The sequence below is a fragment of the Torulaspora delbrueckii genome, chromosome 2 (assembly GCF_000243375.1).
Source record: "Torulaspora delbrueckii CBS 1146 chromosome 2, complete genome".
NCBI lineage: Eukaryota > Fungi > Ascomycota > Saccharomycetes > Saccharomycetales > Saccharomycetaceae > Torulaspora > Torulaspora delbrueckii.
Window position 1 is genome coordinate 1,125,113 of NC_016502.1, and position 13,792 is coordinate 1,138,904.

The window sequence follows — 13,792 nt, forward strand, 5'->3', positions numbered from 1 at the left end:
GGCTCGCCTTAGCAGAAAACACCTTGTTAGCTGGTCTATTGAGTTCAAAAGTGTCCTTTATTATGAAGGGGTTTACATAATTCAAGATCACAGTCACTGTGAACGGAATTGAACAATATACAGTATATAGATAGTTTTATCTCTCGAGATGGACTCGTTCAGCTATGGTCATTGTCGCTCAGTGTTCTAGGATTTGTAAGTTACCAGTGATGACAACGTTCTCCAAAACTGACCCGTTGGGGATGTCGATCTTGTGACCGTCGGAACAAACGATGATAACGGTACCTTTCAAAGTAACATTCTTGCCCAAGTAAACATTACCTGTAATGGTCAAATGGTCCAATTCCACGATCTTTGGAATGTGAGGTATCCTTGCATTGAAACCAGAGACCTTCTTGTAGTCAGAACCTAATTTGATGAGTGGGTTTGGACCGAATCTCGAGGGGTCTATGGTTAGAGAACCGTGCTCCAAGTAGAATAGATCGGATTTAACCAATAGCAGATCTGAGCAAGTCTTGACAGGCAAGAACCTTGATCTTGGGACGACCACACCGTGAGCACCCTCGAAATGTCTGATGGCGGCACCACAGGCAGTCTCCAATTGTAGAACGTTAACCTCTTGGCCATTTCTCTTTATGGTCTTACCATTTGGAATGATCTCCATTTGCAAAGCAGTGGATTCCACCAGTCTCTTCACAGCTTTCAAGTTAATCCATAAGTTGTTTGTGTTGAAATTTGTGAATTTTCTGATGTTCTTGAATTCATCAATGTGTTCCTTTGGCACCTGGGCCACTTCCAAAAGACGAACTTGCCCATCATATGAGATCAAAGTACCACCTTTCACATCAGCTCTAGTCTTGTCAGTCAATTCCATGATGTACTCAGCACCAGTGTCAATCATGTGGTTCAGGATCTTTAGATCAACAGTAGCACCCAAGTTGTCACCGTTGGAGACAAACAAGATCTCTCTGCCTTGTGCGATCAACGCATCCAGTTCACCAGAAGCATGTAATGACTCGAAAAGATCACCATGACCAGGTGGATACCAGGAATCCAATGGATCGTCATAGTGGGTAGGTACTGGCAATAGCGAGTCCTTAAAAACACGAGGGTATCTCGATTGGTTGAAAGATCTAATTCTGATTCTGTTTGCAGAGTACTTTTTGATCAAATGTTCGGTATCCTTGTCTGTGTTGAAAGAATTCATCAACAGCAAAGGAACATCACTATCATACTGTCTGTTCAAATACTCAATCTGTCTCACAGATAGATCTAAGAACGTGTTACCTTCTCTAACCTCGATCACAGATTTGGGCCCAACACAGCCCATAGATGTACCTAAACCACCGTTCAGCTTTAACACAGCCAACTTAGACAGGCTGCTAACACTCTCTGGTTGATGTTCAGACAAAGATTTGTAAGGAATCACTTCTTCAGCGGAAGGAGACTTGATCTTTTCCCAATCCAAAGTGTTACCTGACGATTTCTCGACCAAGTACCTTCTAAATAGACTGAAAAAGGAGTCCAATTGGTTCTCAAACCTGTTGCGCAGCTCTTCATCATCCTTTACAGAGTCTGCAAGCTTGTTCAGGGCATTTCTCATCTGAGAAGCAGCTACACTGTTCGTATTACTCTCGAAAGCATACGTAGAGTGAGTCTTGGTGTGTTTCTTTTGAAATGACATTTGTAAAAGTTAGGCTGGTAAGCTCGATAGATTATCTTGGAGATCTAAGTTGATCAATTGCAATTGACAAACTAATTCCGCCGATATATATAGATTGGTATTTAAGGATAGACACCTTCAGGCGTACGATCACAACAAACTGCCTCCCTGGGGAGCGAGAGCGCGCCACGTTGCGCAGCGCAGCGAAACGCAAGGAGAATTTGCCCACCAAAGGAGAAAGAATGTATTGGAAGCGAATTAAGATTGAGGCCTGGAACTATGGCAATTATAGTTCAATCGAGGGCTTCTATTGCTTGGGTTCAGCTTCTGTAACGATCTTCTGAAAATAATAGTCCATGTACTTTAGAACTAGTTTAGAACCAACCGAGTTCTTTGTCGTCTAGAAGTTTCCAACCGACCTCGGTGAGATTGTCGAGAGCAGTAGGTTGGGCTTTTGTAGTTGCGTCCTTATTGTCTTGCGGCTGTATTTGTGTTTGCTGCGTTCTGTATTTGTACAGTCTTTGCATGATCGACAGTGTGTCATCTTTGTCGGCAAGATACCGCCAAGAAGACATAGTAGACGCGTCCTGCTCGCACATCTTGACTGGTTTAATCAGATTCAATAGGCTTGTGATTTGCACTACTTCGTTCATCGAGTTAGATAGTTTCACCACAAGTTCTTGTGATTTTGCTTGATCTTCGCGCTCTGGGTTTGCAGGAATGGTCATCACAATCCCGATAAGCGATGTAGGCATCTGCTGTAGCAGTTCGTTTGTGTTTCGGATCTCGTGCAGGATCGCGATGCTGTATGGCGAGATGACACCCTTGAGAATCTCGGAATAACCACTCTCTTTGTTCTGTTGTAAACCCAATAGTTTCTGGTAGAAATCGCTCCCGTTGCGATTGATGGCTAGTTTAGTTTGTTGAATGGATCCTGTACTATTTTTGCTCACAGGTTCATTCCCCGTCGGAGCTGTTGGTCTATAATTGTAGTCTATTCGGTTCGTAGGGTTGAGTTTCATTATCAGCGTTAAGATTCGTAGCGTCAGTGAAATTAGAGTGCATAGGGAGTTGGTAAGTGACATGCAAAGATCTAACGGTGATCTTTGTGAGTCCTGAATGGATAAAAGCTTGTTCGTAAACTCATTTTTGATTAATAAAAAATCGTGGAATATTTGTACTGTCGTTAGAGGTTCATCGACATTGGATTGTTGCATGAAATTGAAGCACTCGTTTGGTTCCCAAAGAAGTTTCTGACCGGTTACATCACAGACTGATCTCCTATTACTAACAAAATCAGTAATGAGTTCACCCAGTTTTAAAGTTTGTAAAATGCACTTGATCTCGAATGGATCCTCATCGATATCCCATTTGGAATTCTCAGGATCTCTTTTGAATAATTTCTCCGTGGCACCTTGTATTGGTACGTTCAGAAGTTTAGCACCACCGTAGCAGCAACTTTGTAAAGAATCAAAAATTACGAGGGAGAAATACAATCTCTTGAAAGCGATGGACATTTCATCGTACTGGTCCTGGATATCCCCCCATATGAACTGTTCAAAGACTTTGAATTCTTTAAAGATGGTAACGGACATCCCGAGGACGAATGAGTTATCATAACCAACAAATGCAAGAATATAGTTCAATAAAATGAAAGTGGAAAGGTAAATTATTTCGATCTTTGGCGAAATTTCTTGCCTATTCTCTCTGAACTTAGGATGAATATCGACATTTTTTTGCAAACACTCATTCAATGCCGATATGAATAAAGCCTTGTTTTCGAGAAAGTCATCATTCTCATTACTTTCACGCTTTTTCGTATTATCGCCTGAGTTTTCAAATTCATTATTCTCATTGTCGTTACGAGGAGCTTCAAAAAACTGGTTATACCTTTTCTTGAGTGAGATGCGAACGAGTAGCTCCAACGCGTTTCTGAACCACAAAATCACGTAATTGTTAATCTCATGGATCGTAGAGATTGGTTGTGTGTTTATTAGTAGAATCTCATTGGTCAAAGTCTTTTTATTCAATGGGATGATTGGGAAACCAACATGAATGAATTCATAGTACGTGTCTATCAGGTTGACGTCAGAGATTTGTCCATAAATGATTGTCGGTTTTCCATAACTACTTTCACATGATGGAGGTCGTATTGAGGAGTTTTCCGAAGTCATCGAAACATTACTATCTGCTCTTTGGCCACGTCTTTGCGAAATATTCCTCTTTCGCCTCTTTGAATTCTTGCTAGGAGTTCCACTACTCACACTATCAGCTCTGTCTAATGGCTGTGAGGGTGCTGTTGTAGTAACTGCTTTTGGATTATTGCTGGTTGATTGCGTCATTGGACCACTCTGATATATCCCTGGTGCACTGGGCGACATACCTTCACTGGCGATAGATCCGTTTCTGGATTCAAACCCATTGGAGCCGAACTGTCCAAAAGATGACATGGATGTCTTGCCCTGTGGTGGTTGCTGTTGTGTAAACTGAGAATATGGATATAGCGTATTAGCAGACGGCTGCTGCTGCTGCTGCTGCTGCTGTTGTGATATACTTGCATTTGATGGGTGTCTCAATAGCGGGGGGAAAGAACCCGATTTTCTTCTAATCTCTGCAAACTCTTCTGGTGCTACTACTGAGTTTGAGTTTCGTATGAACGACCAATAGCCATTTGCAAAATCATTATTGCCAGTGGCTGGATTTGCAGATTGCAGATTTTGTGAACCAGTGGGCGTGGTATACAACAACTGTTCGCTCACTCCTTTCCCAACAGACAGATCACTTTGCAAAGAATCGATGGAGCCTCGTCTCTGATTAGGAAACTCATGATACGGTACTTTCCAAAACTGCTGCTGGCCCATACTTGCATTTACTGTCGTGGTTGGAGCAGCGGTAGCTGCTGTCGCACTTTTCGCTCCAGGCTGGGGTAGATACTGAGCCAAAGGCGGTAAAAGCACAGAATTAGACCTCGAAGGAGGAGATGGCACATCTGTGCCATCCTGCTGACTGGTGACAGATCTTGTTCGCGAATGGCCCCTAACATATCCTTTCGAAGGTCCTCTTTTAAGAGGTACCCTATCAAATGCACACCTATCTGCATTTTTAGAACAACTAGTACAGATCCCCTTCTCTTCACTGAAATCACATTTAATTTTTCGTTTCCTACATTGATCACACGCCCTGGAGGCCTTTGTTCTTTTCTTACTCACACTACCAGGTGGACTGTTGCTCTCTTCGTTCCTCGCGGACCCACTAGAACTAGTTCTACTACTCTTTGCCATATCTCCACTGGACTGAGCCTCACCCAAAGCCTTGCTCATATTTGAACGTGAGCTTGAATAAAACCTCTCCCAGGCTTAGCGATTTTGCAATTAGTAGCTTTATTGATTCGTTTCCATGTATCTGTTTATTTGTTTGTATATTCAATTGTTTAATTGTTACAGCGGGTCTACAATCCACTACTACGAGCGAAAACAAAGGGGTCTGACTCGGCTTCCCCTCAACTCGCCATTGGTCCGTGGCGCGCGAGTGGGAGCGGGGCGCGGCGCTATGGGAAGCCGGGGTCAAGGTCTCGGGTTCGATTCTAATGAGATGCGGTTTGGAATTAAATATGATCGCGAGTTCGATTCTAATGAGATGCGGTTTGGAATTAAATATGATCGCGAGTTCGATTCTCACAAGGCATCTTTTTCATGGTCTGAATTCAATGTCAATATAGTAACTATATTTCAAAAGTTGGATTTCACCTCATCTCATCTCATCTCATCATTAAATCAAATTGGATCAATAGAATTAACGAAGGAAGCTCAAAAATGGATGAATTACTGGCGAGACATAGAAAAGAGGCCAAGGACCTGCAGAATCGAATTACTGGTATGAAGAAACAGGCTACAAAGTCGACGAGGAAAGAAGTTAATTCAAAGTGTCAGAAGCTCCAAGATGATCTAAAAATACGTCATGAACAGGAGATCAAGGAACTGGAAGGATTTGTGGATGAAGCTCAAACTGATGAAGTGACTCCCGAGAAATTACTTGAACAACTTGAAATCTCAGAGCCCCAACAAACTACGCAAGAGGTAACACCAACACCAAAGAAAGGGCGTCGTAATAGACAGAAAGAGAAATTGGCCAAAAGAGAGGCAGAAATCGAGAGAATGAAGGAGGAGGCAAGACTAGAAGCTTCAAAACAACCAGACTTGAAAAAAATTGAACAAGATGCAATTGATCAATTATGTGAAATAAACCGCCTAAAGCCATATGATATCATACCGGATGGTCATTGTCTATTTGCCTCTATATTGGATCAACTGAAGATTCGTCATGATGACTCAAGCCACGACATTTACAAGTTAAGATCTCTCGCGTGCAACTACATTCGTCAAAATCAAGATGACTTTGTACCCTACATGTTCGATGAGGAGACAATGCAACTCAAGGATGTAGTGGGTTACACTGAAGAAATGGAAAAAACGGCAAAGTGGGGTGGTGAACTTGAGATTCTGGCGCTTTCGAAACAATTTGATTGCCCGATAAGCATAATGATGAGTGGAAGACCCAAGCACGTTATCAACGAATCCGGGACAAAACCAGAGTTAAAATTGGTTTATTACAAACACACTTACGCCCTAGGTGAGCATTACAATTCATTGCATAGTATATAGATTTTTTCATAAGCGCGAGTAAAATTTCAATTTATTGAATCTTGAAAGATGAGTCGAGTAATGTCATCGCTGAGGAAAGTGTTCCTTGGAAGACCATCGAACAATCTTACTAGTGGGATCGTTGGTCTGGCCAATGTAGGGAAATCGACTTTTTTCCAGGCGATAACCAATTCGAAACTGGGCAATCCAGCAAATTATCCATTCGCTACCATAGAACCAGAAGAAGCTAAGGTACAAATTCCATCTCCAAAGCTGGACCATTTACAAAGACTGTATCAAAGTGGAAAGAAAATCTCAGCAACTTTGACCGTTTATGACATCGCTGGGCTAGTCAGAGGCGCATCCCAGGGTGAAGGTATGGGGTCGGCGTTCCTAAACGATATAAAGCATGTCGATGGTATCTTTCAAATTGTCAGAGGATTTCGAAATACTGATATTACACATATTGAGGGATCGGTCGATCCAGTAAGGGATCTTTCAGTAGTTCAGGATGAATTGGTGCTCAAGGACGTTGAGTTCTTGGAGAGTATCAGAGAGAAACTATCAAAAAAAATGGGTAGAACAGCTAAGAATTCAACCGATTTTATTGATATGGAGCAAGAATTGAATCTAATGAATTTGCTGGAGGAGCATTTGTATGAAGGTAAGAGAATAAGTCATTTTAAGAATGATTGGAGTGTGAAAGAAGTTGCAATCGTAAACAAACATAACTTCTTAACTGCAAAACCCAATTTAGTACTACTGAACGTTACTCCAAAGGATTATCTGCTTCAGAAAAACGAGTTTGTCAAGGACGTTGAAGCGTGGATCGATGAGTTTGCACCTGGTGATCAGCTGATGTTGTTTAGCGCTGAGTTCGAAACAATATACAATGATTGCAAAGGCGATGAAGACGAATTGGCTAATTATGTGGCTCGGATGTTTCATGGCGAAGATCACTCTTTGGTTCCAAGATCTGCTTTGCCTGAGATTATATTAAAAATGCGAGAGTTGCTGGGTCTGATTAGTTTTTACACTTGCGGTCCCATGGAAGTCAGACAGTGGACCTTGAGACAAGGATCTACTGCACCTGAAGCCGCAGGTGTCATTCATACAGATCTGCAGGATACGTTCATCAATGCGAATATTATAAAGTTTGAAGATGTTTTCGAACTGGAACCACCCTTCCAGGAGTCTGTACTGAGATCCCAGGGCAAGATTAAGCGTGTGGGCAAACAACATATAATGGAAGATAGCGATATTGCAGTTTTCCAAGCGGCAGGCGCCAAGGCAAGATAGAATCATGTATATAAGAAGGAATGATATCAGAGCGTTTGACAGTTTTTCTTCTCCTGTAATTAAATCGAAGAGCTGGGTTTATAGCATTGTCTCTAAGGACGTGATCTCATCATAAACATTCCAAACCTAGTATTGATGTCAATACCAAGCAGTTTCGACAGAAACTGGAATTTCCTTGTTCTCCTGATAGTTGAAGAATTTGTTGATGAAAAGTCAAGTGCTTCGCTTTTATAGACATCGAAGAAAAATTTCAGCATCGAAAATCTACATCTCGAGAGTTAGGGCTCGATCTAGTCAGTGACAGGTAGAGTTAAAGTGCGCGTGTCTGCAATTCGCATGTATTGGCCATAATATACAACATTATAAAGTGCTAAGGTATAAGTAAGAAAAGCAGCAAAAACTGTGGGGACCACAGCCAGTAGAATATTTGAATTTTACCACTGATAGTACAACAGAAGGTATATGAAACTGTCAATACCTAGAGTGGGCCACTTTCTCACAACCTCAAGTATATGTGAGCAACGCATACGAGTGCAAACTAAGAATGAAGAAAAAAACTTGACGTAAACCGTTGGAACTAAACTTAGTTCTTGGCAACGACAACTTCGACATCCACACCAGGTTCAATGGTGATTTGAGTGATTCTCTTGACGATTGGGACTGGAGCTTCCAAGTCGATGTATCTCTTGTGGATTCTCATCTCGTAAGTGTCCCAGGTCTTAGAACCTTCACCATTTGGAGTCTTTCTGGTAGAGATCTTCAAGACCTTGGTAGGCAATCTAACTGGACCCTTCTTAACCAACTTGTGTTGTTCAGCGTTCTTAACAATGTTGTTAGAAACGTTCTCCAATTGCTTAACCTTGGTGGAGGTCAAAGTAATTCTGATCTTGATGATTTGAGGTTGCTCTTGCTCCTCACCTTTCTCTTTTTGGAAGTCAGACATCTTTATATACCTTTTGAGATTGTTCTTTCTTGGTTCCCTTTCAATAGTAAATACTGAAATTATTGAATATCCATCTACTTCTACTAGTATAGTTCATCATTTGGTGAAAAATTCATGAGACTGTTTGCGCGTCTTCCGTCTTCGAGTTGAGAATTTCATTATTTTTTTGAAAAAAATTATATAATTGATGTACATTTTTTTTCGTTATGATTGGGTCCTTAAAAAACAGTCACACTAAATATGAATGTATATATCAACCTCATCTATTCCTATGTATGATTCTTTGTTTAGATAATACTGCTTTGGCTGTATGTATGCTCTTTCCGTTTTTCAGATCCCAAATCCACTGCACACTCATTTTGGGTGCTCGGTTGTGTGCTGTTGGGTGTCATTACGGTTGTCTTCCTCATCGGTAAATATCATGTCTTCATCTCTTATAGTGTCATCAAACTCGTCAGCTGGTTCTCCCAGAGATTGTAGATCATCGAGATCAAAATCTGCGACATTCTCAGGATCAGTGGGCAACTGCTGAGAGCAAGCTAGCATGTATGAAGTGTCAGTAGGCCTCCAGATGAAAGAGATTGTGACAAAGACACCGAAATAAACGAGACTTGGCCATAGATCGGTGAAAAAGAATCTTGTTCTCCAATGTTGTTCAATCATTTCGATCGTGTTCATGCCGATAAGAACAAATGTGGAGATCACCAGGCCGGCAAGAACTATCAGTAGCGAAGCGTAAATTATAGTCAAAAGCTTCGTGTACATGTTCAACTTAACAACTTGTCTTTGCTCCTTCAAATAACGCACAGTATTGCCCATGCATCTAAGAACCATAAAGTAAAAGACAAACATGGAGATGGTCAATGGGACCATGGTGATAAAGATCAATAGAGAAGTGGAGTCTGCTCTTTGTAAATAACTCTGGATCAAGAATGCAACACAAAGGGCAAAATTCAAAGCGGCAAACATCTGGCAACGTCTCATCAAAGTTCTGTTTAATTTAGGATAAACGATACCATAACCTAAACCAACCAATAATAGTAGGAAGAACGAAAATGTCACTTTGCCGGCGGTCAGAATTGACAAGAACACCAGGTAAACTTTCAGACCAGCACTGTCTCCCTTTTCGTTCTTAATACTGTAAAACGCCCACACAAAGATGGTTTCTGCAGTTAAAAACACGAAGAAAGCCAATAGGTACTTTTGCAACGCTAATAATTCGTGCTTGTGCTTCCAGAACGCAAACGAGTACAAAGCCATCGCTACAACGTATCCGATTGCCAATAACCCATATAGCGGCATTTTATTGACTTCTGAGGCGGCTAAGTGACCGTAGGCATTCCTGAAATTGACGGTGGCTTTGAATTTTGTAGAGCTGGAGCTGGTAAATGCAGTAACACAGTAGTAGCCGGTCTGCTTAACAGGATACTTAGTATCGTGCAAACCCTTAGAGTTCTGGGAAAAAGTCATAATCTGATTCACTAGAGTCCTATTTTCCTCCGAGAAAGGATCATACGCTACTTCCTCAACAATAAACTCATTCTTGTGTGATTCTTCACATAACCCCAGTTCAATTGCATAATCATCGCAAATGTAATACTTAGAGCCATCCGGTAAAACTGCTCCCAAATGTTCAAAATCCTGAAAATCAAAGATTGCCACATACATCCCAGGGTCTCCCTCAGATATTTCACTTATATCCTTCACATTAAATGAAATGAACGGGTCCACCTTTCCTTTCCAATCCTCTTTAGAGTACATCCCAGAACAAACTTGGTGGTCATTTTGGTTTATCGTTTCCTTATTAGCCAACACCAAAACACAGTTCAACAGCACGAGTAGTGCTGGAAACGGACTCCACAGCTTCATCTGGTTACTATGAGTCTCTGCTAATTGAACTCTTTCAACTCTCTTGTTCATAGACGGTATCTCCTTTTTCAATCAACTAGTTTAATAAATTTGGTATTATAAGCTGATAAACGTCACGTGAACCTAATCAAACACAACATCGAATGCTATATAGTGGTCATAAGTGCATCAGTTAGTCGTATTTGTGTCCTGGAATGATCTTGGACTGTTTCTAGTTGCAATGTATCCAATTGGAACGAATTCACAACGACTCTTGTAGCTATCGATTGAAGTAGCTACTTCTTGCCTGAATCACATCACTAAAGCAATGAGATATTGTTGAGGACCTCAACGAGCTTTAATAGCATTACTTGATGATCACTAGTGCGCCCAGTACAGGTGGTTTGCGCTACACGTGATGATGGGGCTTTAGGAGCTCTTATTATATAGACATCGCGTTCAAGTTCTTCAATCGCTAATGACTAATATCTGTACTCTTTGTTTGAAACTAAGTCGAATAACGATGTATGCTCATTTACGTTCCGTGGTTAAGCCAAGAAGTGGATTGTCCTCTTCGCTATGTCGTAGATGGATTAATGTGAAGACACTGACTACTCCCAATGAGAATGCTTTGAAATATATCTCAACGGATGGGGAAATGTTGCAAGATCGTGGTGCAAGCAGTATAGAGATCAAAAATACCGATGAGTCTTTGATAAACCACTCCAAGATAGCTCAACGAATTTTCCTACAATGTCCCGGAGTCGAATCGCTCATGATCGGTGATAACTTTCTCACTGTGAACAAGGACAGTATGGTTCATTGGAACCAGATTACTCCCAAGGTTATCGAGTTATTGACACAATATTTAGCTTCGGGAGAGACTGCAGTTTCTGATGAGTTCCACACTGTCAGAGAGAACAGTGACGTTGGGTACGATGTGTCGGTGCCTACGTTCGAGCTAACAGAAGAGGATGAAGAAATCAGTGATATGATTGATGAGTTGATTCAAACGAGGATCAGACCAGCTATTCAAGATGATGGTGGCGATATACAATATCGAGCATATGATCCAAAGACGGGAACAGTTTATCTAAAATTGCAGGGTGCTTGTAAATCATGTTCTTCGAGCGAGGATACATTGAAATACGGTATCGAATCAATGTTAAAACATTACGTTGAAGAAGTGCAGAACGTCGTACAAATGCTTGACCCAGAAGAGGAAGTGGCATTGAAGGAATTCGATAAGCTTGAGCAAAAACTGCAGTCTAAGAACGTTTGAAATTAAATGCTTTTCATCTCTTAAGGTTTCCATACATCTGTATATATCTGTCAATTCTTTTGGCCATCTTTATGTCAATATCACTTATTTCGTTCTCTAAATCGTGAGTTTGTAGCTTAAGCTGAACCTTGTTGTATGTCGTAGTGATAGTAGGGTGGTGCCCCCACAAATGAGATCTCATTGACACTTGTGTCAAGAATCCCCACGTTGATTCGAAATCTGGGAAGACGACATCCTTCGTCAATGACTTATCCACGACGCTCCAAGACTGTAACGAGGCCAACGCTTTGGTCAAATTAGTTCCAGTGACTGCCACAGGCGCCACTTTACTCAGTTTGTTATACATTGCGAGCAAACGTTTTTAGGTTAGTTTCATTCTTCATCTTAACTGATCTTCTTAATGATTTACTTCCCGAAGACAAAGGACAATCAATAAGCCAGCCCTTCAAAAACGAGACAAAGTAACATTAAATGCGCTTATAGAGCGACATGTCATCATGCATATTCATCACTGATGAGAATTTGGAACCATTAATATCAAAGAATATCAAAGCTATACCGAACCTTCAAGGAATTTTAAGATTATTCAAGAGTGTTTACACGCCGGAATCGCAGCCCGTTATCTCGGCAAGCAGCTTCCATTTCGTTCATATCAAACGTAGCTCACTTCTCTATGTGTCAGTTATCCATGCTTATGATGCCAGTGCCAATGTCATGCTAATTGCCACCTTTCTGGATCAGTTTCATTCACTACTCAAGAAATACCTCGCTGTCTCAGCCCTAGATAAGAACATGGTTCTCGATAATGTGTTACTTATTATGGAGTTAATTGATGAAAGTATTGATTTTGGTGTTATACAGATTACAGATGCAAGTATAATGAGGGATTACATCAGAGTTAAAGTGAACATGCCCGAAAACAAGACAATTGATGATTTGAGTTTAGGTGATAGTGACACTGATGAAGAGGACAACAAGAAGACAAAAAGACGCAGTGGTAAACCTAACTTGTACAAATTCCTACGTGGGGCCAAAGATGGCACCCACAAAGCTGAGCATACTGACACAGCAGCCAAGGAAGATGATGTCGAAGACTCATATAACAGTTATATCGCGAAAGCGACTATCATGCCCGTTTCTTGGAGAGCGAAAGGTATACATTATGCTCGAAATGAGTTCTTTTTAGATGTGGTGGAACAAGTACAATACCTGATGGATTTCAACAGCGGCATAATTAAGAAGAATCTCATTCACGGCAAAATAATCTGCAAATCTTATTTATCTGGTATGCCCAAACTGAAAATTGCATTCAACAAACTATCTCAGAAGGACGAACAATTTATATCACACTCAAAATTTCATCAATGCGTAACATGGCCATCCTCGAATGAAAAAGAGATAGAATTCATACCACCTGATGGTGATTTCGTGCTATGTCAATACGAACTTAAAAGGCATGTCAAAGATCAGCCGATGTTAAAGCTCGTATCATTCGGTGTGAAGCCCAAGCTTAAGAAATATAAGATACAAATGTCTTGTACAATTGAAACTCATTTCAAAGCTCGAAATTCGACGTCAACGTTAAACCTTAAAATTCCTCTGGCCCGATTGTTTCAGGAGTATCAAATTGATTTAAAAAAACCTGCCAGATTCAAAAGCGATTCAGGAAAGGTCTTATTCAACATCAGTGACGATTTCCTGCTATGGGACATAGAAGTCATGAAGGGAGGTCATGGAGACACCCAACTCTCCATGGCAGCGGAATTCTCGTTGTTCAATAAAAAAGAATTTGAGGAAGAACAAGAGGAGTTGAAGAATTCAATGAATCCACCGCCTCTGAGAGATGGTCCAAAATTGGAAGAATTGTATGACCAGGTTCATAATGAAAAAGGTCCCTCAAAAATGGCATCACGGCTACTCTCCATGAAGTTTGAGATTCCGTACAGTACCTGTAGTGGTCTTCAAGTTGAGTATCTTAAAATTGATGAAGAGCAATTGCAATATCAATCTTTTCCATGGGTAAGATACAAGACAGTCAATGATGAAGAATATGGATATTATGTTTGACCTGCTGCATGACTATTTATGAAGCTATAGAACAGGTTGTAGTATAGAAA

The 13,792-nt window shown here is 40.9% G+C and overlaps 9 protein-coding genes across 9 annotated transcripts; 4 read left to right on the forward strand and 5 right to left on the reverse strand.

Moving 5' to 3' along the window:
* Window positions 1-178: 178 nt before the first annotated feature.
* On the reverse strand, window positions 179-1,684 carry TDEL0B06350 (UTP--glucose-1-phosphate uridylyltransferase; the record flags this gene model as incomplete). Its single annotated transcript, XM_003679927.1, has 1 exon — window positions 179-1,684. The coding sequence occupies one exon, from the start codon at window positions 1,682-1,684 to the stop codon at window positions 179-181; it is 1,506 nt and encodes a 501-aa protein (XP_003679975.1).
* A 353-nt stretch (window positions 1,685-2,037) lies between these two features.
* On the reverse strand, window positions 2,038-4,983 carry RGT1 (Rgt1p; the record flags this gene model as incomplete). The annotated part of the gene is made up of 1 exon (XM_003679928.1): window positions 2,038-4,983. One exon carries the CDS (start codon window positions 4,981-4,983, stop codon window positions 2,038-2,040), a length of 2,946 nt encoding a protein of 981 aa, XP_003679976.1.
* Window positions 4,984-5,475: 492 nt separating this feature from the next.
* On the forward strand, window positions 5,476-6,324 carry OTU2 (deubiquitinase OTU2; the record flags this gene model as incomplete). The annotated part of the gene is made up of 1 exon (XM_003679929.1): window positions 5,476-6,324. The coding sequence occupies one exon, from the start codon at window positions 5,476-5,478 to the stop codon at window positions 6,322-6,324; it is 849 nt and encodes a 282-aa protein (XP_003679977.1).
* A 60-nt stretch (window positions 6,325-6,384) lies between these two features.
* On the forward strand, window positions 6,385-7,602 carry YLF2 (Ylf2p; the record flags this gene model as incomplete). The annotated part of the gene is made up of 1 exon (XM_003679930.1): window positions 6,385-7,602. The coding sequence occupies one exon, from the start codon at window positions 6,385-6,387 to the stop codon at window positions 7,600-7,602; it is 1,218 nt and encodes a 405-aa protein (XP_003679978.1).
* A 583-nt stretch (window positions 7,603-8,185) lies between these two features.
* RPS20 (40S ribosomal protein uS10) lies at window positions 8,186-8,545 on the reverse strand (the record flags this gene model as incomplete). The annotated part of the gene is made up of 1 exon (XM_003679931.1): window positions 8,186-8,545. The coding sequence occupies one exon, from the start codon at window positions 8,543-8,545 to the stop codon at window positions 8,186-8,188; it is 360 nt and encodes a 119-aa protein (XP_003679979.1).
* Window positions 8,546-8,899: 354 nt separating this feature from the next.
* TDEL0B06400 (lung seven transmembrane receptor family protein) lies at window positions 8,900-10,414 on the reverse strand (the record flags this gene model as incomplete). Its single annotated transcript, XM_003679932.1, has 1 exon — window positions 8,900-10,414. The coding sequence occupies one exon, from the start codon at window positions 10,412-10,414 to the stop codon at window positions 8,900-8,902; it is 1,515 nt and encodes a 504-aa protein (XP_003679980.1).
* A 502-nt stretch (window positions 10,415-10,916) lies between these two features.
* On the forward strand, window positions 10,917-11,675 carry NFU1 (Nfu1p; the record flags this gene model as incomplete). Its single annotated transcript, XM_003679933.1, has 1 exon — window positions 10,917-11,675. The coding sequence occupies one exon, from the start codon at window positions 10,917-10,919 to the stop codon at window positions 11,673-11,675; it is 759 nt and encodes a 252-aa protein (XP_003679981.1).
* Window positions 11,676-11,688: 13 nt separating this feature from the next.
* On the reverse strand, window positions 11,689-12,021 carry MCO14 (4a-hydroxytetrahydrobiopterin dehydratase; the record flags this gene model as incomplete). The annotated part of the gene is made up of 1 exon (XM_003679934.1): window positions 11,689-12,021. The coding sequence occupies one exon, from the start codon at window positions 12,019-12,021 to the stop codon at window positions 11,689-11,691; it is 333 nt and encodes a 110-aa protein (XP_003679982.1).
* A 143-nt stretch (window positions 12,022-12,164) lies between these two features.
* APM2 (Apm2p) lies at window positions 12,165-13,742 on the forward strand (the record flags this gene model as incomplete). The annotated part of the gene is made up of 1 exon (XM_003679935.1): window positions 12,165-13,742. The coding sequence occupies one exon, from the start codon at window positions 12,165-12,167 to the stop codon at window positions 13,740-13,742; it is 1,578 nt and encodes a 525-aa protein (XP_003679983.1).
* Window positions 13,743-13,792: the final 50 nt, after the last annotated feature.